This window comes from Podarcis cretensis (assembly GCF_951804945.1).
Source record: "Podarcis cretensis genome assembly, chromosome: 3".
NCBI classification, from domain to species: Eukaryota; Metazoa; Chordata; class Lepidosauria; order Squamata; family Lacertidae; genus Podarcis; species Podarcis cretensis.
In genome coordinates, this window is record NC_137172.1 from 37,534,915 (window position 1) to 37,558,634 (window position 23,720).

Genomic DNA, 23,720 nt, shown 5'->3' on the forward strand with positions numbered 1-23,720 from the left:
TTTCTGGAGCAGCAGAAAACAACCTTTCTCCCTCCTCTATGTGACATCCTTTTGTGTGACATCCTAAACACACATTTAAGAGCAAAATATATGGCATGCAGTGCTGCATTACTTTTCAACTACAGTGGTACCTCGGGTTAAGAACTTAATTCATTCTGGAGGTCCATTTTTAACCTGAAACTGTTCTTAACCTGAGGTACCACTTTAGCTAATGGGGCCTCCCACTGCCGCCACGCGATTTCTGTTCTCATCCTGAAGAAAAGTTCTCAACCTGAGGTACTATTTCTGGGTTAGCGGAGTCTGTAACCTGAAGCGTCTGTAACCTGAAGCTTCTGTAACCCGAGGTACCACTGTACTGTGTTGAGAAGGAGAAAAGTGACTCTGAAGAACGCTACAAATTCCACTCTGCACCGACATGGGCCAGCATAGAATCCAATTTTCATCTGCTCTGATTGATACCTTCTTCCCCAGTCTTGTGAAAAGGGAAGGTGGGGACAAAGGAGACATGATTATTTCCTGCACCAGCCAGCTTTCACTTTCTTAGGTCTATGAAACACGAGCCCCGCCTAACCCTTTCGAAGACAGTGTTAGTGAAACAAAAACATTTCAAGTAGTGTGTGCGCGCAGGGGAACCCTCTGTGCAGCCATTTCACTTTAAAGGGCATGACAGCACCGTGTAAACAGAAGGGGAATAAGCTGCAAAGATATATGCAATGTTTACAGCCAATTGAAAGCAGCTGTTGAAAGAGAGAGGGGGCACCTGAAAGCAGGGGATGGTGCTCGGGATGTAATGTGGTGCTCTCAATTTACACATTTGCATTTTCACAATGTTCAAAAGTGCAGTCCTACCAAGCACTCCATGGGAGGCCTGGGGGAACAGCACGTAGGGACACCGTCCTCCCACCAGGCTCTCGTTCTGAAGCCTTACTAGTCCACAGGAGACAAGGAAGAAGCCAGAAGAGCCAAGAGACTGAGTGACAAAATCCCTTTACATTGTTGCTTGCATGCCATTTTAAAACATATTTAATCAGGCCTTAGCTGAAACATGGAACAAGATGCTGAGGTTAAGGGAGTGGCGCGGGAGATGCCCACTGCCAAAAACAAGCTCCCAATTCAGATTAAATGACAATCCAGATGAATCCAGATAATGGTTTATGGATCAGTTGTGTTCAAGTGTGGAAGGATTTACCAAGATATCTTCCAGTTATGCTACAGGCTCAACAAATGTGATTATTTGGATTCTGAGTAATAACTTGCAAGTAACAGTGTAGCTGCCTTCTGCCAGGGGGATTAAATGATAATGTGGAACAAGTGCCTTCAGGAGAGGGGATTTAAAAGTCAACACAGTTGCACTCTAAGACAAATACCTCCCTGAAGATATGTTGGATGAAAACTCTTTCTTCCTCCAAAGCCCTCCTAAAAACACCTCTCCTAATCCGAAATCAGAAACATTCTTTTCCAGTTTGCTACCATTCCATCTAGCAATCTCTGTTGTCTCCCCTCTGTCAGAATTTAATAATAATAATAATAATAATAATAATAATAATAATAATAATAATTTATTTATACTCCATCCATCTGGCTGGGTTTCCGCAGCCACTCTGGGCTGCTTCCAACAAAATATTAAAATACAATAGTATATTAAACATTAAAAGCTTCCCTAAACAGGGCCGCCTTCAGATGTCTTCTAAAAGTCTGGTAGTTGTTTTTTTCTTTGACATCTGGTGGGAGGGCATTCCACAGGGCAGGTGCCACTACCGAGAAGGCCCTCAGCCTGGTTCCCTGCAACTTGGCTTCTTGCATTGAGGGAACCGCCAGAAGGCCCTCAGCACTGGACCTCGGTGTTCAGGCAGAACGATGGGGGTGGAGACGCTCCTTCAGATATACTGGACCGAGGCCGTTTAGGGCTTTAAAGGTCAGCACCAACACTTTGAATTGTGCTCGGAAATGTACTGTGAGCCAATGTAGGTCTTTCAAGAGGTCTCATATTGTGAGACCAAGTGCTCTTCTTGTAATCTTTGAAGCACCTACACTGTTGTTAATTTCAGCCAAATGGTCCTTACTAACATGCTGGGCAGGCAGTGATTCAGAGAAGTAAGAGTCCCAGCCTCCCAGCAGGGCTGCTGTATTTTGTGTTTTGTTTTGTTTTGTTTCAACTTTGCCACAGACTAACAGGATGGCCCTGGAGAAATCCCTCTCAGACAGCCTCTTTTCCTTAGCCTCTAAAACTAGTAGCTGGAAATAATGGACTTCTGTTAGGTCCACTTACACTGTAACACTACCTGCTCAGAGGAGACCCATTAAAAGAAATGGAGTTACAGTGGTACCTCGGGTTACATACGCTTCAAGTTACATACGCTTCAGGTTACACACTCCACTAACACAGAAATAGTACTTCAGGTTAAGAATTTTGCTTCAGGATAAGAACAGAAATCGGGCTCCGGCGGCACGGCAGCAGCAGGAGGTCCCATTAGCTAAAGTGGTGCTTCAGGTTAAGAACAGTTTCAGGTTAAGAATGGACCTCCAGAACAAATTAAGTACTTAACCTGAGGTACCACTGTATTATTATTATTTATTGAATTTATATACCACCCTGTACCTGGGGGGGTCTCAGGGCGGTTCACCGAATAAAATCAAGACATAAAATCTCAAAACACCCAACAAATATAAAACAAAAACCCAATAGTGCCCCTCCCCAAAAGAACACACCTTAAAAGGGCATAGGATGTAAACTGGATCAACCAAAGGCCTGGTTGGAAAGGAATGTTTTTGCCTGGCGCGTAAAGGTGTATAATGAAGATGCCAGGCAAACTTCCCTGGAGAGTTAAGGTAGTCACGAGTAACTTAAGTTACCTATGATTTCACAAGGTCTAACTCTGAGTGCAACTTAGTCAGGTGCAACCCTTAAAGTTAGATAAATCTGTTATTTTGCTTTGCTTCAGATGCGAAGGCTGGAGCTCAGTGCCTGCAAAAGGCCCCAGAATCAATCCTTAGAATCTCCAGGTAGGGCTGGGAAAGATTCTCTGCCTGCCTGCTGCTGCCAGTCAGTGTTGACAATACAAGGCTAGATGTGGCAAAAGTTGTGACTCCAGCGAAAGGCAGCTACCTAGGTTCCCACGCAGTCATGACATATCTACTAATTAGTCTGAAACTTCCTAAAAATAGAAATGGCAGTCTCATCTCCAAAACTAAACAATTCAGTCCTTGGTTTCCCTGCTGCTGCCAAGCACAGAGGACAGCTACTTATAAACACATGCCAAAAATGCCAATGCACCATCTGTTTGCACACTAGCTCATGTGCAAATAAAGCATTTGCATATTATTATACTTGCAAATGTGATTATATTGCAAAAATAATAAGGGCTAAAAATAGTGTTAACAGTTGAAACACTTATTTATAAAGACATGAAAAAATGACTGAGAAACTATTGTACTTAATATACCAAACTGTCATTTCGTCTCTTTTTTTTATGACTATGACACTTTAGACTGGAAGCATTTGCTTAAAAGGGATTTGATGCAAGCAGCTTATAGTATATACAGCAATGAGGAATATGAGCACTGGAAGTAAAAAAAAAAAAAAAAATCTGCTAGACCGCAATGCATAAACTAATTAATGAGCCAACAATCCTATTTGTTTATGTCATTATAGGAATTCATATCCTGCTCTTCAAATATATTCTTGGCCATCTTACAATACAAAATCAAGTAAACAGTAAAATCATTTTAAAAACATGACTTGCCTCATTTCATAATTTGCATTGTTACAATTTACCATAATCAGAAATAGTTATGTCAAAGAATTCCAATGAAAATGAAAATGGTAATAGAAATTACCAGTGTTAACTTGTTTGTCCCATGTCCAGAATAGAAATCAGTGCTTTCAGTCTGCAAATGAGAAGAAATTGATTGTGTTCCTGTCATTTGCAGACTGTTTCCTTTGCAATTAAATGAATGGGGTGGAATAATGTAATGAAAAGGTAACTTGTGTAATTTCACCATGGTGGAAAATAAGATAAATAATGTAAAAAAAATTTTTTTGCATAAGATGAACTGCAATGGAACAGAAACAGAGCTGCATGTGACAAATATAAGGTGAAATGAAAAATGATGCTGTCTTATATCCCTAACCAGAAAGCAAATCCCAAATAAGTTCAGGTTCAAGCAAACTTACTTGGAAAGGAGGATGACACAGTTCTGTGCTCTCCGGCCATCGATCACAGAAAGCTCTTTGACCTTTCGGGTGGACAGGTACAAATCTTCAGTTGATCCCATTTCCTTCTATAAATAGTTTTTTAAAAACCATGAAAATCAGTGCCATATATTTTTCCTCCTCTTTTTTCTGCCAGTGCAGAAGTGCCACTGGCTAGCCAGTGCTCCAAGCCCAAAGAGTTGAACTTGTGTGGAAATCCTTCTGAGATGCAGGATTGTAATGAAAGGGAAGATTAAGGAAGCCTAGGGTAGATTTCTCTGTCCTAGTTCACCAGCTAAACCAGAAACATTTACTTGCAGATAATGGTACATTTACAAACACTGAGGATTATATGTGCGTTTGTGTGTGTGCATATGTCTAGATATATAAAGTAGGTCTGTTTCTCCTCTCTTTCTCAGCACTGTAAACAGGATTGCCTGTGCAGGTTGAATTAAAGTTTTATAGCACAATTAATTTTATAACACAATATTTTTTTTAAAAAAAGAAGTAAGGAAAATACCACATGCATTATGGTGCCATGCATGCCCTGGCACCCCAAGAAACACAATGTGTCCCAAAAAAACCAAGCAATGCTAAATCAGGTTCCACTTGTGGATTACAAATAAATAGTGAACATTGAATAAAATCTCTCCGCTTCTGCCCAAAGAGGAAAACACCGGGCAGGATCTTTGGAAAGGAGCAAGATACATGAAAAGGACAGTGGTTTTCCATGCTCCCTCCCTCCCTTGAAATTCATGCAAAGAAATCCTTATTATCTCCTCTCCACCTGCTAAAGTGCAAATAAAAGTGAAGGGTTTCTCATGCAGTAAACAGTGTCGGTCGTGCATCTGCTTCTGCTGAGTCTCCTAATGTAAACAGTGGAATAGAACTCTGAAAGTCAGACAGAGGACAGACAGTACTCACCTGCTTACAGGAAGAAGGAGGGTTAGTTAGCAGGTCCTACTCAGGCAGGATTCGAAGAGAACAGAGAAGGAAACATGCCAACAGTTAGCCACAGCAATAAAAGGCACAGAGTTTACCAAAGCAACAGCATTTGGGTTTCCTAAGTGATTAAAATGCTATGCCAGCAAAATGACTTTTTTATATGAAAAGAACCAAAGAGGAAATACATCCAGGTCTGTTCTTCTCTCGGCACGTACATAAGCAGTGAGCTTGCATATTTTGTGCAAAAATACTGCAGACAGTAATTATCAGTGCAATCCTTTGCACATCTGCTCAGAACAGCTGGTCCTACTGAGTTGAAGAACTGCAGTCTAAGCCTCTGAACTCCTTTCTGCAACAGCCATATAACCAATATTTTAAAGCAAGGAATTAATGCACTGAATAGCCTAACAAGGATTAGTCAGGGAGTTCAAAGTAAATTCTACTCAAAACTAAGCATTTGAGTAATATTGTCTCATCCTTTTATAACTAACAGCAGATACATTTCTAGGGAGGGGAGAACAGACCCTTTGTCTTTTCAAAGGATGAAGGAGCAGTTTGATATAAAGGAAAGCGGGAAGAGACATATTAATACCATATTAATTGCACTGAAGAAAGAAATGCTTCATTCATGCTCTCTCTCAAGAACAAAAGAACTAGGATTTGCTTTGACGTTTGAATTTGGATGCATTTGTTTAAAGTTTAAAAGTCACAAATTCAGGCTAAGTAAGTTTTATAAGCAGAGATATCCACAAGCTTTTTGCCCCTGCAATGTCCCTTCCTGGTGCACCATGATAAACTAGGATGTCTTCACATAACCAGCCACCCCATTACATTCAAGCAGGAACTTTCCAGGTTTGGAACAAGCTAGGATCTTAAGCTGCAGTCTTAAGAGCTGCGATCATTTGCACGCTTCTGCTGTCTTTCCTTTACCAAAGGCCCAGAAAACTATCTTAGGGTATGGAAAGGAGGTGGTAGTAGATGTTCTCCAGGTCCCAACAGAGGACTGTAATGGGAACCACAAGTCTGCACAACATTTCTGTCAAGGATTCTGGGACTTATAGCCTCAGCTCCCAGTGAGATGAGATGCCCTGCCAGGGCCTGGGGATCACCCAACTGCCTATACAGCCTTGCCCTATCCTGCCCAAAGGTAGATTTCTGGGCAGGAAAAGGTGAGATAATGAAGGGCACATTTGCGAGAATCCTTTGAGCTTTTTTGTGAACTTTCAAACCCAGTACCTGCAAAAAAATTGATCCTTTGCACACATCCAGTTGGAACGCTTACAAAGGCCTGGCCCCTTCTGAACTGAGCAGCAAGACACTCATGAACTCCTGGCCAAGGGGGCTAGAGATTAATCTCAAGTAGCACCTAGAGACAGAGCAGACTGTGCGCTGTCGGTGGCAAGTTGTACTGACTGGCAGGAGCTGTGCCAGTTAGAAAACAGGGAAACCCAAGGCAGAATGGAAACTGAAGTTTCCACGTTAATTCAGAAATGGCCAGCCAAATCTTCACAACTTTCTTGTCCTCCAAAAAGTGCATTTTGCAGAGATTCACACAAATAAAATGGCCCAAATCCAGGGGGAACTAAGAGGTGTTGTAGTCAGGGAAGTTTATGGATTTATTCACTAACAGCTTTCATTGGTTCCATGTCGTAATAGCTGGAACAGGACAAAATGTCAGAGGATTTAAATTTAGAAATAGCTCTTTTTGTATTTTGTTTGTGATACCACACTAAAAGAAGGGAAATACATACAATAGGGTCCACCACTTTATATGATTAGATAGGAATTATTTAGGTTACAAAGCACCTTTGGACTGTCATTTTAACAACAGCAGGCTGTTTCAAGACAACTGGAAGAGACCATGTTTTTGGAATACATTCCAATAGTTAGGAAAGAATTTGGGAAGCAGGCAGGATGGGGGGAGGGCAAAACTCCATGGTACTGTTCTAGCTGAATTTCAGTCATCAGAGGCAGACAGAATGCAGGTGACTTGCTTTCCAAGAAAAGGAGACAGAAATGCTAATAAACAGCTGCTGTTAAAATAATGTTGCTAATGTTATAATCTGTAACTCATTTGTTGGAAAGAAAAAGAAAGGGGGAAATAAGAGAAGTGACTCCCCTCCCCCAGCCAAACTAATCCAATCTCACTACTGAAAGCTCTAATTGCTCAGAAAGTTTTATTCAAGAGAAGTAGGGTTGCAAGAGCTAAGGCATAACAGAAAAAAAGAAAACACAAAATCAGTAGCACTGGATACAAAGATCAAGTATGAGAGAACAATAAGAACCCCAAGCAAGCTACAGGTTCAAATAACTGCTTGCTTGCTTGCTTGCTTGTCCCTTTATTTTGCACTAAGGTTAGATGCAACTTCCTGCCAACCTAGCAGTTCAAAAGCACATCAAAGTGCAAGTATATAATTATCTGGCGGGAAGGTAAACGGCATTTCCGTGCACTGCTCTGGTTCACCAGAAGCGGCTTAGTCATGCTGGCCACATGACCCAGAAGCTGTACGCCGGCTCCCTCGGCCAATAAAGCAAGATGAGCGCCACAACCCCAGAGTCAGCCACAACTGGACCTAATGGTCAGGGGTCCCTTTACCTTTACCTTTAGATGCAACTGCAGCGTTTAAAGCAGGTGTAGTCAACCTGTATCTCTCCAGATGCTGTTTGACTCCAACTCCTATCAGCCCCAGCCAATGGTCAGGAATGATAGTAGTTGCAGTTGAGCAACATCTGAAAGGCCACAGGTTACACATCCTGCTTTAATCCAAAATAATGTAAACACAGCTGTTTTTAGCTTCGAGGCTGAGGTCAACATCTAGCATCCCTGGGAAGCTGCTGAGCCACTGTCAGGTAGACTACTGCCAATGTCACCTCTGGGCCATGCTTTACATTATTTCTCAGCTCGCTGCTCCAAGCAAAAGCAGATGGCTTGGTTGAGGGCCCAACTCTCATGATTCCCCAGTGCCCCACTAGATGTGCCCAACAGAACTCACTGATGGAAGAGGGAGCCAACTGGAGGGAACCTTGCTCAGTCCTGCCTCCTTCCTACCTGCAGCTGGCCTTGCTTACTTTGAAATCTATGAGAAAACCGTCCCCACTGCTTGCTCCTCTCCATTGGTGCACCCAGTCCTGGAAACTATTTCTGCAAAGAAGCCCAGGAAGCTCAGGGTTTAGAGTGACAGGAAATGAAAGGAAAACGCCTTACCTGGTGTCTCTGATAAGCTGAGAACATTTTTTCAAAATCCTCCAAATCCAACATCTTGAAAGCCCTTAAATCATCAATTTCATGCCAGATTGTGCCATGTATCTTCTCCTACAGTCCAAAGAGATACAGAAACATTCAGGGAACAAATAATAATGAAGGCTTGAAGCAGTGTGTGTGTGAGAGAGAGGGGGGGGGAGAGAGAATTATTATGGTCAAGCCCCAGTTAAGGTCAGCAGGGAAAAGGCAGAGGGAAATTGTGCACTACAGAAGAATCAGATGAGAGTGTATCATTATGCAGTCTTCTCCCAATCCGTTTAATTACAGTTAACACTGTAACATGTAATACTAAACCAGAAATGGTGGCTTAATGTTCAAGCTCTCTTCATCTGCTATATCCTGTAAGTAGCAAAACAAGCCAGGATCTATCACTTAACCATAGCTTCCCATTGCACTGGGCGGGATTCACCTACTGAACCCCATCAGCAGGCTTCCAACTTGTACCATGGGGTTTCCCTCCCCCCCCACACACCTGTGTCCCCCCCCCCCCATGTCGGGAGAACCCCCCAGAACAGCACAGGGGGAGGAGACTGGTATGTTCTGTCTAGAAAGCTGACATTTTTGTGCAGACGGAACATCTGTAATAGTGCAACGTTGAATCCCACCCATTGTGGAGCCAGATACTATGGTTAATGGCTTCAAAACAAGACAGGATATGGAAGCCATGTTTTTAAAGGTGCCTTATGAATCCACACTTGTTTGGAAGCCACTGAGCCTTGCTTCTTGGTTTGCACTCTAAAATCTGCTTGCAAAAGAATTTCATTGCAGTTTTTTTGTTTAACTGTGAAGTGTCCCCAACATCAATGAACAAAGGCACTGTTAATGTAAAATTGTTAATTTTATGCTAAAGAACTGGAGACTTTAAAAAGAACACAGAAATGTTCATGGGGGGGGGGGGGGAGAATTCAAGGAAATCACATTGGCAACAATGATGATTTTCACAGCATGTGGTGTCTTATGGTCCCAAAGAAAAGATTACCAAAGAGACCTCTCAAAGGCTCCTGGCCTGAAAGTTCCTTCTAGTGCACTCACACAACCAAGTGCATTAACACTTCATTATTGAACTAATTAGGAACAGCCTCCATTTCCCACTCACAGTCATTAAAAAGAGCAAGAGAAATATGTTATGTTAGACAGGAAACACAGGAAACAAGTTGATGGTCAGAGCCAAAAAAAAGCAGAGCCTTTTAAGGAATAAGATGATTAAAGGAAGGAAAAGGGTTTTTTGAAGAAATACAGAAGTTAAAAAAAAAAGCACAGCAATGTGCATTTGCACTGTCTTGAGGTGGCTGGTTGGTCTGCAAAGCTGTACTCGCTTATCAGTGCTTTTTTAGCTGGTATGAAATACCATAACCTCTTTTTTTGCAACCCATGGCAGTCATTTTATGCTGGTACCCACAACACTTATCAAGATATGAGTGCTCACACTCATGAAAAGTGTTGGTCCTTATCCGAAGTGTGGAGCTGAGATGACCATAGTTGACTGTGTGCCCCTAGATTACTGGAGCTATTTAGAAGTGCATCGTTTCTTCAGGGAGAATCCTAAATATTTTCTTCATGGAGCGAGAAGCTCAAAAGCTTAACTTTGGAAAACTAAATTTTCCATGGGAGCAACGCTTATATTCATGAGACAGCACAGGTTCCACCATGAGAGTTAAGGAAGACAAACCAAACCATCCTTTTGCTATGTCTACTGCTGTCACCAAAACTTCATTTTTTTCTCTGGCTGTCTCCACTAAATAGCTCTTTAACCTTCCAGAATTGGCCCAACCTATTTTCAATACTGGGTAGAATAGCATGTCACTGAATGATAAGGCCTCGGACCAAATTATTCTAAACCGAATTATGCCTTTACTTAAGGAATTATGCCTTACTTTAGTAAGGCAACAAGTTAAACAAGTTTTGGGGGAGCAATTTTAGAAAAAAAAACAACACTGTTTTTACCATTTGAATAGTACAAATGAAAAAAATAAACAGATATTATTGGCTAAATTTATATTTCTCTATTATTGCCTGGTTTGACATTCCTGTGTAAAACTTCCCGGTGGAGGGAAGCCTCCCATTCCTGTGCTGACCCTTTTTACTCATGGGAAAATGGACGGCTGGGACAGACAACTTCCCTACACTGCATTCTCGTTGCTCAGTTATGGATTAAGAAATTTATAGCTGCTTTTCATCAGTCAAAATGACTGAGTATTGCGAGTGAAACAAAAGATTCACCTAATGACAAATTATTCCCTTAGCTCCAGAAACATAGTCATGGTCGCTAATCAGCAATATAAAAATACAACAAATTCTTGTTCTTTTTGTTCTTTTAAAAAAAAGTTACTTCATCTGTGCATCATTTCATTTCCCCGCTTAATGAGGTATTTTTATTCCATGTGAACCTTGGAGAATTAGTTATCTGGCTTCTCTGCTATGCAAAAAGTTTTAGTCCATTATGAGAAATCAGACCTGTGAACAGAATTTCCCAGGACTCCCCAGAGACTGCCTAAGACATAAAGCAAAAAGTATTTGGAGCACACGCAATTAACCAGAGTACATCTTTATAAGGAACTGGCCCTGCAGAGAGGATTTGTTTCTCAAATGCATTGTACAATCCCATTGCCTCATGTCACTGTGCACTGACATACTTGAAATATAGTACAGTCCTCTGGGAGAGAAACTAGAGATAAGCGAAGCACAGAGAATGGTCATAGCAGGATCCCTCCCTACAAAATGGTTTGTTTCTATGCCCTCTTGTTAGCAAACTGCATCATAAACCCAAACCCAAGCATGCAGTCAACTGCCCCAAATGCACTAATCTCTATTTTGCCATGAAAAGAGAATCAAGGAAAATGGAATGAATTTTGAACATGGAGATGCAAGGCCTGTTCATGATCAAAAGAACATGCTGAGGACTGTGATTTATCATTCATTTTTGGCCTGGCTATAGACAGCAGAAGAGACACATTGCCAAGTCTTTACTTTTTTATAGTGCAACTGGCTATTTCCCTGGCCGAAACCATAGACAAGGAATGGGGAATCTGTGGCTCTCCAGATGTTGTTGAGACTACTCTTCCCATCATTTCCGAGCATTAGCCATGCTGGCTGCGGTTGATGGGAACTAGAGTCCAATGGCATCTGGAGGGTTCGCCATCTCTGCCAGAGACCCCTCCCTTAACAGAATACCCTTGTACCCAAGCAAATGCCACATTCCAGGTTACTGTGAACTTTTGAAGGGAGTTCTTGCTAGGAAATGGGACGTCCTTATTTCACTGAAAAGGCAGTACAAGTTTCAGCATAAATTGTTCACTTCCTCAACCTTGCAAACTCTGAATTCGTCAGGTACATTAATTACGCACTAAGTCCCCACAGCTATCCACAAGGATTGCTTTATTTTGTTATTTCCTTGTTCTTCATCGTGGCCCTTCATTTCAAGTGTCTTTGTCTCCAAAATTTCATCCATCTAGGGAAGGCACGTCAAAAGTCCATTTCAGGGGCCTAATGCAGCCTGCTGGTCAATTTAATCAGGCCCCTGTAGCAGTATATATCCTGGGGTAAAATTGTAAACAAAGCTCAACTTCAATCCTAAGAAAAGCTCAACAACTTAGGTTGGCCCTCACGCATGTTCACTTCATCAAATCTGGCCCTCTTTGGAAAAAGTTTGGATACCCTAGGGATTTTATTTGTCATTTTAGAGTCTATGAGCTGAAATGTACGCCTTACATTTCCTTCTGGGAAGCAAGCAAAACATTTATTCCAGAATGCCGAAGCATTTCAGTTCTAATGTCTGCAAGGCTCCATGTTGGCTGCTCCTGGTATTAAGGTTTCTAAAGAGTCATTTCATAGAAGGTGTTAACCACAGGCAAGTTAGTGCAATGCTTCCATGTGTTCAGTATCAAATTTTTCTGACTGAGTTAATGTAACAAAAGTAAGGGTGTCAAGGGAAATTAGTGAGTTGTTGCAGTTTTCTCCCTGGAAACAAAAGCATCCTTCACCCCAGCTCTTTTTGAAGTCTTCCTCTTGCGGCCCAAGAGTGATGTAAATTGAACAGCTTGACAACAAGAACTGGAAAACATTTCCACATCTTTAAGATAAACAATACAGCTGTATTTTCCTCCTTTGTTAAACAGTGACCCTAATAAAGTCCTGCAACCCTACATTGTAAAAAGGTAGGCCTCCCACTGCGAAATCCAGATTTCTTCATCAGTTATCATTGTTCCTGTTAGGCTGTACAATCTCAATTAATTCCTTGGAATAGCCAGTAGGAACTGGAATAGACATCTGCCAGATGCCATATGGTGTGACACTACTCTCTTATTTTTATTGGTCATAGAAGATGGGCTGGTGGACCAAAGGCTGAACCAGAGTTTAAGTTAATATTTGTGAGGGCCAAACTACATGCTGTGCTTCAGATCTGTGGGCAATATGCAACTAAATAGTTGCATTAGAGCAAGGGTGAGCAATGGCACCATAGGATTTCCTACCCTCTCCTCTCGCCTATCGCCATCCCTAAATCTGTTCTGAAGAGTTGGCGGGAAGCCCAGATCAGATTTACGGGATGTTCAGGGTGAGGAGCAGGAGAAGGGGAGAATGCTCTGTTGTGCAAGGAGCAACCCTTATGCTAATATAATGCTCACCGTAGTGCTACACAGAATACAACCCTATGATTGGATCTTCCTACATTTTTGCTTTGACTGAAATGCAGCTGCAGGGGGAAAAAAACCTCCCTACATTGCTCATAGCTGAAGATCTAAGAAAAGGTTTCCCAAACTTGGGTCTCCAGCTGTTTTTGGACTACAACTAGTGGTCAGGGATGATAGGGATGGTAAAAACAGTTGGAGACCCACATTTGGGAAACCCAGATCTAGGAGAAGGGTTACTTATCCCCTTCTTCAGTACTCTCTCCTCCATCTAAGTTGCCCCCCCCCTCAAACTGCCCCTCATGGGAAAAACAACAGTATTGTCCTCCCTCCCTAGGAAAGCAACAGCTCTGGGTGTTATGCATGTTCCAATTTAGGTAAGGGAAAGGGGTACAAGGAGGAAAAAAAGCAATTGATCATGAATTTTTCACATGGCATTCTTTGCTCTGTGGTGATGGTGGGGTCTCAAGGCCTCTTATAAGAACATGACTAGAGAGCAATCAAACAACCTGAAGTTTTGAAACTAAAATCAACCCGCCACTTTAAAGAGAAAAACAAGCTGTGTGAGTTGAAGAGTGATACTGTAGCCCTGTCCCACTTCAGATGGGACAGTGAGGGGATGAAATAAATTCCCTCCCACAACATTAAAAATAAGCACCCCACAGCACATGGCCTGTACAAAATACAACACAAAGAATAGAATGTGATAGCTTTCTAGTTAAAGCTAAAGAACCACCACCTCTGGAAACAGCAAAGCATTCACTAACCAGAAATATTAATCATGGCAAACGCTTATCATATCCTCCCAATACTATTCTTGCAGGCCCCAAAATAGCATTTGCATTCATCTCTGAAGCCCCCATTATTAGCACAGCTGCCTCCACTCTTAACCAGAGGGGAGGATAAGTCTGTGGTGGCTGCATGCTAAAGAGAAACACCTGTGTGTCCCTCTCTACTTTATTTTCCCCTCCCACTAGTGTGTGTGTTTGTGTAGTTGTTACATCTTTCCTTCGAAGCACTAAGTCCTGTGTTCTGAAAATGAAAATAAATCCCTGTCTTACATTCTCTCCCACAGCCCCACGTGGCTCTGACAGACAAGCACAGGCGGAGCAGCAAATACTTCACTTCATCTTATTTTAAAAGAAATGGCGGGGGGGGGGAGAGGGAGAGAGAGAATTCTTGTGGCATTCCAGAGGTCCCAGGACACTCATTCCAAATGCCTGAGTTGAGTCCTGAGTGACTTGGAGTCTAAAAAAGAGTGTGGATTTCTAGGCAGTCACCCAAATTCAACACAGACGCTGTTCAATCTGTGTTTTTTTCCTTTTTTTAAAAAAAGAAAACAACAATGCCAAGAGAGAAACAGGGGTAGGAGGGAATATAGGGGTGGGAGAGGTTGCAGATCTTGGACAGAATGAATGTGCCATGCAAAAATCAGTCTGGAGACTCCTCCAGAAGGATGTGCTATGAAGAGTTTTACTAGGGTTGGGAGAGAATAGGGCAATTGTATTCAAGCATGATTACATAATGCATAAGCTGTCATCAATATTGCATTTTTCTTAGAAATCATCCCTGCAACTATTCAGTGTTTCTCTCTCTCTCTCTCTCTCTCTTTCACACACACACACACACACACACACACATCTGAATCAACCTGGTCCTTTCAAAGAGGGGGCATGAATAATGAGGAAGGAAGGAGAAGCATTTTACACTTTATCTTTAAAACCTTGGGGCACTTCAGCATATTCTCTTTCTTCTCAGGGGTATGAAAGATTAAGTTTCTAGAACCACCAAATGTAATGAATTTGATCGGGAGATTTGCAGAACTTCAAATCTCATCAACTCTTGGTCAGGAAATGATGTTCCTGGGCATGCTCAAATGCATCCAGGCTTTAAGTAATATGCTCTCACCTTCAGAAGGGTATGCTTGCCAGAAGGAAGGGTGGAGCCAGGAGCAAAGCCCATTATGAGCTAGGCTGGAATGTGAGACTGAACTTATAATGGAACTACTACTTCCAGACTGGCTTGTGTGTGTGTGTGTGTGCGTAGGTCGAGTCCAAATGTCACTCAATCCAAAATCCATCAGCACGTCTTTTAAAATGTAGAGCAATCCAAAGATGCCAAATATAAAATTAATACAATTGCCAAGGGCTTTCAGTGAGCACCTGTACGCTCACCCACAACATTTTGCGCCTGAAGGTTATTCAGCTAGAAATTCCTTCTCTGGCAACCGATTTAATAGCAATAACCAGACAATATACGGTAAACCTAACCAAGAGTCACAAGATCTACACAGAAGGGCTCTCCTTCCCCTTACCTCACTCAGCTTGGCCCAGTTGAAGGACTTCAGCGGATGAGACGGCTGTGGGGTTGATTTCTTCTTCAGACTGGGCCCAGTGCCGCTGAAGGTGGTGGCGGAGGAAAGGGGAGGCACGCCCATGTTGAAGAAAGGCGGTGCTCCGGGAGGGGGAGGAGGTCCTCCTGGGGGAGGAGGTGGAGCAGGCGGAGGGGGGCAGCTGGAGAATGGAAGTGGTGGTGGAGGCGGCGGCAAAACCTCCGGAGCTTGTAGAGAAGAGGCAAACGGGCCACCAGGAGGTAGCTGAGGAGGAGGAGGGAAGGAAATGCTGCCCCCTTGCTGAAAATAAAAAGGGAACATTCTGATTTGTGTTGCATCAAAAACAGGTCCATTCTCAGGCCAGATGTTTGGCATGTGAGAGGGACAGTTTCTGGCATTTTCAAAGGCAGCAGGAAAGAATTTTGGCAAAATCCTTTTCCCTTTGTCTATCTATGTTTGCCACAATGTCAGTGCTTCTCAGTGATGGATCATGCCGATGGCCCACCTTGTTCAACAACTTACCATCACTGTGGCCAACCAGACGCCCATGGGAAACCTGTAAGAGGGACCTGAGGACAAGAGAAATCTCCCTCCCTTGGTTTTAAGGAACATTGCTGCCTTGGACCATGGAGGCAGAGCATAGCAGCTCAGTGGCCTTATCCTCCCCCACAATGCCTCCCAAGATGTAGGACTCTTCAGGGAGGCATCAGTGGAGGGGAGGGAACATGGATGCAGCAAAACAAGTTTTGAAAAAACATTGAAGCCTCTGCTGACAATATTCTGGTAAGGTCTTCACCTCTGCAATGTTTTTGTTATATTTCCCCTGCTGCCACCCTCAAAGATGTGCTTTCGACTTCTCAAGGTTCCTCAAAAATTGTCCACTGCAGAACTTCTGGTCAGGCTTTAAAGCTAACACAGACTAACAGCAAATATAACAGGATGTCAGCCCCATATGGGAGCTCTATTCCATCCTACAACAGCAGGAACATTCTGAATTCTTACATCAGGCACATGGCTGCTGGGGAGAGGGACTTTTTATGGTAGTGTCCAAATATGGACCTACCCCTTCATATCCATTTCTCTGGCACCATCTGTGTTATCATTCAGGCACCTAGCAAAGTCTGTTCTATTCCATCCTGCTGTTGTGGGTGCAGGGGCACAGGTTAGCCACCTATGCATTAGAGCAGGCTGGAGACACCCCAAGACAGATCAATGGGCAGAGAGAGTTGGGGTTACTTACAACTAAACACAGCACTTACCTTATGGTACATCATAAGGTAAAGGGACCCCTGACCATTAGGTCCAGTCGTGGACGACTCGGGTTGTGGCTCTCATCTCGATTTACTGGCCGAGGGAGCCGGCGTACAGCTTCTGTGTCATGTGGCCAGCATGACTAAGCTGCTTTCTGGCTAACCAGAGCAACGTATGGAAATGCTGTTTACCTTCCCGCCAGAGCAGTACCTATTTATCTACTGCGTGCTTTCGAAATGCTAGGTTGGCAGGAGCAGGGACCGAACAACGGGAGCTCACCCTGTCGCGGGGATTTGAACCGCCAACCTTCTGATCAGCAAGCCCTAGGCTTTGTGGTTTAACCCACAGCGCCACCCATGTTTGGTACAGCATAACACATGCATAATCCCACAAGGAATAAACTAAAACTGAAGCGATAAGCAAAATAAAATAATGGAAAACATTTGATGTATGGCTACTGATTCTATTTTCTTTATCAGAGGGTTTATGAACCTTTCATAGAATCATAGAATCATAGAGTTGGAAGATACCCTTTCAGCAAGGGTATAACTACTTGCAAACTTTTCTTTCTCTTTAGAAATGGGCAGATGTACAAAATTAGAACTTCACTATATCTCTTTTCTTTTGCGTGGACAGGCGGAGTCCCCAGATCCCGAGCGGTCCCCCCTGTAATGTCGAATAACGACTCAAGACAACATGCTATGGGATTAAATTGGCCACAACTTTATTAAAATTTCAAATGTGGGTAGACCTTGGCTCATGCATTGGACGTTCTCCCTCCCCAGTCCCCAGCCGGGGACCTAGGGAGCATCAGGGTTATCCAGTGTTTGTGTGGGGGATGGGCCGGCTCAGGAGAACATATGTTCAAGCAGAGATAGCCGCCCCCATTACGCCGCCGCCACAGGGGAGAGCAATGACGACCTTTCGGCGTACGGTCAAAGCCTCCCTTCAGAAACCCCTTTAACGGGGAACCCTGGTATCGCCACTGCACAGAGGAAGATGGACAAAGGATTCCGCCCAAGGCCTGATACCACCAAAGTTGTGACGTTTTGCTACAGGAAAGGCAAAACCTGCCAATGCAGGGAAATTCCTTTCCGGCCCTTTGACAGCGACCTTAATGTAGCAGCGCCCGCATACCTGTGAAGAAAAGTTAACCTGCATAACCTGTGAAGAAAAGTTAACCTGCAAAATAAGGCATTAACTGAGGGTGTGTAGGGTGGGAGAAGCTCTGGAGCCAAGTGAGGATTCCCAGGTAAGATCCTCCCTCTATTGTGTGGGCAGGTAATCCCTCCCCTACCTGGCCTGATCTCCTTGGCAACGCTTCCCCCAGGTGGGATTGGACAACTGACTGGGGTAGGCGGAGACCTCCAGGTATCCCACCTGAGGGAAGGCAAAGCCAAGCCTATGATGATGGAGCCGCTCCAGATCCAGGGGCTGTGCGCGTCCACGCAAAGGTCACCCCCAGTTTTATGCGGGGAGCGGTCATTTGTGTTTGTGCATGCTATGGAAGGAGAAGAAAAATCTCTGTATCCTACCGAGAACTCATTGAGTTGAGTTACAAGGTCGGTCATTTGGTCCCGGGTTTGACGTAGCTCCAGAGATTCCTTTTGCAGTTTGTCCTTCATTTTATTCAGCGTCTTCATCATTTCATCTTTCTCCTGGGTCTTTATCTCACATTCCCTTTCTTTCTTCTCTAGCCTACTCATCAGCTCAGCATGCTCTGCAGTGGAAAGAAGATCAAAGTGTGATGAATGATTTCAGACAAGCTACTCAGTCAAAAGCCATGAATAAAGGGAACAATGGGTAAGAAACATAATTGTAAACTTCCAGACATTCTAAAAGCTGATTCTTGATACCTCAGTTGGTTAGAGTGTGGTGCTGATAACACCAAGGTTTGATTCTTGTATGGGGCAGTTGTGTATTCCTGCATTACAGGTGGTTGGATTACAGGAAACTTTTTCAGCAGGGGGCCGGTCCACTGTCCCTCAGACCTTGTGGGGGGCTGGACTATATTTTGAAGGGGGAAAAATGTACGGATTCCTATGCCCCCCCCAAAATAACCCAAAGATGCATTTGAAATAAGAGCACGCATTCTACTCATGTAAAAACACCAGGCAGGTCCCACAAATAACCCAGAGATGCATTTTAAATAAAAGGACAAATTCTACTCATGTAAAAACACTCTGATCCCAGGACCATCTGTGGGCTGGATTGAGAAGGCGATTGGGCCAGATCTGGCCCCCGGTCCTTAGTTTGCCTACCCATGGATTAGATGATCCTAAGGGTTCCTTCCAACATTACAATTCTATGATTCTATGATTATAAACGGCTTGGTTTGAGGAGTTGCATTAAAACTAGAAGGTAACCTGTAGCTCTCCAGGTGTTGGATCACAGTTTGTCTCATCCCTGACCACTGGCTATTTTGGCTGGGGTTGACGGGAGCTGGAGTCGACCAATATCTGGATGGCCGCAGGTTACCCACCTATGATATAGATGCAGGTACAGTTTTTGATGAGAATCAGCAGGTGTTTTCTAATGAGGAGGCATCCCAAAATCTGGAAGCTTTATCAAAATCTCGGAATCAGATTTGCATTCAAATGCTAGCTCACCCAGTAGGCAACTGGGTTAAGTCACCTATCCTTTAGCCACAATTCACATCTATAAAACGGGAGAAATAGTGGCCTACACAATCATGAATCCCTAGAACCCTATCATTCCCTCCACTGCCTGGAGATCTGTGGTTCAATCAGATTCCCTCTCTATTATCCAGAGTATAAGACGGCCACATACCTTTTCGGAATTTCTCTGCCTGATCTCTCCACTGTTTCACTTCATTCTCATTTACCAACCTGAATGGAGATAAAGCCAGATCAGCTTAGATCTATACCCAAGTAATTAAATACAAATATTCCTAGGAGAATGGGAAAAACCAGCTAATTTCTGGTGGGATTCATTCTCAATACTATCACTAACCTACTAAGGTAAAATTAAGATTCTCAATGTGAATGCAAATTGTACCAGATGAAAAGATGACATTTATCCACAAAGAATGGTTATCTCCATGCTGATGAAATGTCATATAAAAGCAGGCCTTGTCCTTAACATGCTGCATAATATTTGGATATTGGCAGTTGGCATGCTTCTTACATTTTAATGATGTTCTTGACATTGAAGTTCTCCAAAGGAGCTATATCAGGATCATCCCCTCGCTCATCCTGAAGAACAATTTGCTGCAGTATCCTGTCTAACAGCTGCCATTGTTGAAACGTCCCCCCATTTCGTTTATCTGCAACGACAAATGCCAGTGATGAGATGCATCTAGATAAGTGGCTTTGATGAAAATCCCTGCAAATTTTCATTGAATGCTAAGACTGAGCCCTTCTTGATGACTTGGTTCCTACTGTGGTTACTTCAGCCATTCTGACCTTTGTATGTTCACCATTCATTATTTTAGTGAGTTCCCTTTAGAGCCACATTGGATGTGATCATCAAGCGACAGTGCAATCCTAACCATATCTTCACAAAAATCAGTACTATCTAGTTCATTGGGGCTTCAATGAATTCACTTTGAAAGAGAACTTTGTGAAGATGTGACCAGTTCCTTTATCTTGTGTTCAAACCTAATTTCTGAAACCAGCTATAATGGATTAGGAATCTCATATTTGCTACTGAAACCAAATTTATACTTCAGTGGAAATGATCAAATATTCCTGGCAGATATTGATCCTACAGCAAGCCTTTGCCTAACTGTACTGATTGGAAGCAACTAATCTGCCGTTACTAGGCCATTCAATCAGATGGCTTTCAATCCCCATATTTGTATCATATGCCTCAAAGAGAAATTACTAATTTGATTTTCTAATTAAGGCATGGGAACTTTCTACTTATCCATTCCCATGCGGTGCCAAGCAAAAACCAAGCCTTTTCTATGAAATTCCCACTTAATAGCAACAAGTTTTCTCTTTTTTTTTAAAAAAAAAAAAACTTCATTCTGTGTCAATTAAAGGTGGCACCTGTTTCTCAGACCCTGAGCACAAATGTCCTTTCTTGCCTTTCTTAATAAACAATAATTTAATCAAGAAGGATTTGGTTTCCAGTTGGACAGCATCCATCTACTACTTTTTAAAGAAGTGGCTGCTTCATGTTTGGAGACCTTAAGTGGAAACAAAGAAGAAGAAGAAGAAATATGAGAAATCCCTCGTGCAAGCATGCAAGAGGCATTATCACAAGGACATGCTCCAGTCAAACAAAAGCACTCAAAGAGAGTGCAGTGCAAGTCTAGTGAGGGGCGTGGCTTTAGGAAAGTCCCAAGGACTGGATAGAGAGGCCTGGAGGGCCTTATTCAGACCCTAGGCTTGAGATTCCTCACTCTGGCTGTATACTAAGCACCTACTCATACTGAGTAACTCATCTGGCTTCTTTCACCAGCCAATCCTCAAATACTTTCAAGAATATTTTCAATGGTCAGATTAGAGACTTTCATATGAATGGACTTGGCTAGTTTTCTCACTAAACAACACAATGGAAAGTAGGGCTCAGGGAAAAAAAGAGTGGATTGACTAGAGTTCCACTATAGGGGAGCCCAATTCTCTAAAGCTCCAGAAAGTTAAGGATTCAACAAGCCATACTTCTGTCATTCCGAAAAACTTCCCAATCAGGGAATTCTGAGTACCCACAGGGAGAAGAAATATACTCACAAGGCATTTGCAAACAGTGCTGGAGTACAGATAGTAAATATGGATAAGCATCTGTGTGCTTCAACCTCTTCTTGATCATCTCAAACATCTGCGAGGCACTCTTTGTGTCAATATGTGCCTATAGCAAAATGAAACATGGGAAGGTGCAGAGTAAAACAAGAGAATTCTCCTGGTTTTGAAATCCTATGAGGCATCTAGTATTAAAATCTCAGAAGGACTGAAATGCACACCACCATTTGTGAAGATATGCTTCAAACTGAAAAAGAGGGGGAAGGAGGCTTGGCAGTGATGGGTTACTGTGGTGACAAATTGAGTCTAAGGCAATTAGGGACAGAATATGGTTTACAAGGCAAGACATGGGGATGGTTGTTGTTGTTGTTTAGTCGATTAGTCGTGTCCGACTCTTCGTGACCCCATGGACCAGAGCATGCCAGGCACTCCTGTCTTTCACTGCCTCCCAGAGTTTTGTCCAACCATCTCATCCACATGGGGATGGTACAAGCACACATAATAACACCTTGCTCTCAGCAGCACTAAGTGGTGTGTGTATATGAGGATGAGCTGCTTGCTGAACACAAGAGGTAGCATTTTTGTATCACTGAACACTGAGATTTTGAAGGTCAATTCAGCTCAGTCCATAGTACTGAAGGAGCTAGTTCCTCACTGCAACATGTCATGCTACTCCACTTGCCTGAGAGAGAAGGAACCTGACTTTTGGTGGTGCTACTCCTACCCGGCAGATAAATTTTGGAAGGATGGGGGGGGGGACACAAATCCTGTTACACCCCATGAGAACTGCCCTGTGTGGTTCTACACAACCAGTCTTTTTCTATATGGAATAAATGCTTTATAGCTGACAACAGGAAAGGTTAATATGCATCAAAAAATTATATTGCTTCTGCAATTTAAAAAAAAGCAAACACCTTAAACCTAAGGGACAAGCAATAAAAGCAGCATAATTCCATAGCTATAGTGTTGACTGAAATCATGAAAGCACCATACATTGTTGTTTTGGTGTGCTATTTGTTGCTTGTAAAAAAAGAGAGAGAGAGCTTCACTGGAAACTCAAGAGCTAATCTGGGGCAGGTGCTTGGCTCAAAGAGCAGGGAGCTGTCCACTGGGACTCTATAATTGATGGTGCTGAATTTAGAAGCTCCATGTATGGTTAAATAACAGAAGTTTACATCATAGAGTCAAGAAGGTATGAGACCAGAGTCACTCCAAACATCTAGCTTGTAGGAACATTCAATTTATCCCACAAAGGAGCATCTTCCAGCTCTAAGTGAGTAAAGTCCAAGATAATCTAAAAACAAGACTCCAGAATGTAGGCAGACTATAGGTCCAAAAGACAGCAAAAAAGCAACAGCAACAGATGGAAGGGGGCCAATCTGATGAGCCAAGCCAGTAGCTTCCATAACATCCAAGTCCAAGCCTGTCATGGCTCTCCAATACATTTGCTAAATACTTGGAACAGGAACCACATTACAAACAGGTGAACAAACAACAACTAGACAGAGGAGCTTTAAGTATTTGGTGCCATGAAGTTGAGAGACAGAATCCTGACATCATCTAAATTCATCCAGTGCCACCAGTCAACATTGCTGGCTATTTTCTTTCGTCTGCACTGTAAATAAGAAACAGAGTAACCCATATCTCTTTAGTTGTGAGAAAATCAGATCCTCACCACATGGAAAAATGGAAAAAAAACATATAAATTTATACTAAACAGCCTAAGCAAACAGGAAAGCTTTTCTGTCTTTTTTAAAAAAATAAAAAGCCTTCCCAGAGAAACACTCACCACTTCAAACCTCTTTGCAAGTTCCAAGTCATCTTCATTTCTTACCATCTCAAAGAAATCTAAGTGCCTAGAAGACAGAATGAAATAAAGTCATACAATCCATCTCTTGCTTGCAACAGTGCAAGCTGTGTGAATGGGGAAAGACTGTTTTCCACTGAAAGAAAGGATAAAAAGGGTAAGATGCTACCTTTTCCTTAATTCAACTTGGTCTGATGAGCTTATATTAAGTTTTGACTTTCACAATGTTATGCTTCCCACAGAATAAAGTATTTCAATGGAACTTTAAATCCAAAATGAATGATAAATACATAAAGAGAATTGGGAGTGGGACCTACCGAGAAGCTGTTAGAACATACAGCAATTGACAACTCCCATCAGCTTCAGCCAGAATGGCAAGTTGGGATGATGGGAATTGTAGTCAAACAACATGTACAGTGAAACAACATCCCTGAAATGAACTAAGGTGCGCATACAGATACAGTGGTGCCTCGCAAGACGAAATTAATCCGTTCCGTGAGGCTCTTCGTATAGCGGTTTTTTCGTCTTGCGAAGCAAGCCCATTGACAGCTTAGCGGATTAGCGCTATTAGCGGTTTAGCGGCTTTTAGCGATCAGCTGT

At 42.7% G+C, this 23,720-nt stretch overlaps 1 protein-coding gene across 6 annotated transcripts in view; it reads right to left on the minus strand.

The window, feature by feature from the left end:
* Positions 1-23,720, minus strand: part of DAAM2 (dishevelled associated activator of morphogenesis 2) — a 217,077-nt gene that overhangs the window by 40,412 nt on the left and 152,945 nt on the right. For 5 of the 6 annotated variants that reach the window (XM_079969180.1, XM_079969176.1, XM_079969179.1 and 2 more), the window contains 9 exons: positions 23,103-23,169; positions 21,305-21,422; positions 19,755-19,893; positions 19,398-19,456; positions 18,143-18,327; positions 15,339-15,656; positions 8,343-8,450; positions 5,117-5,152; positions 4,175-4,281 (listed from right to left, as the gene is read on the minus strand). In XM_079969180.1, coding sequence (XP_079825306.1) covers positions 4,175-4,281; positions 5,117-5,152; positions 8,343-8,450; positions 15,339-15,656; positions 18,143-18,327; positions 19,398-19,456; positions 19,755-19,893; positions 21,305-21,422; positions 23,103-23,169 — 1,137 coding nt within the window. The remainder of the gene's footprint in view (positions 1-4,174; positions 4,282-5,116; positions 5,153-8,342; positions 8,451-15,338; positions 15,657-18,142; positions 18,328-19,397; positions 19,457-19,754; positions 19,894-21,304; positions 21,423-23,102; positions 23,170-23,720) is intronic. The other variant, XM_079969181.1, reaches the window with a different exon arrangement.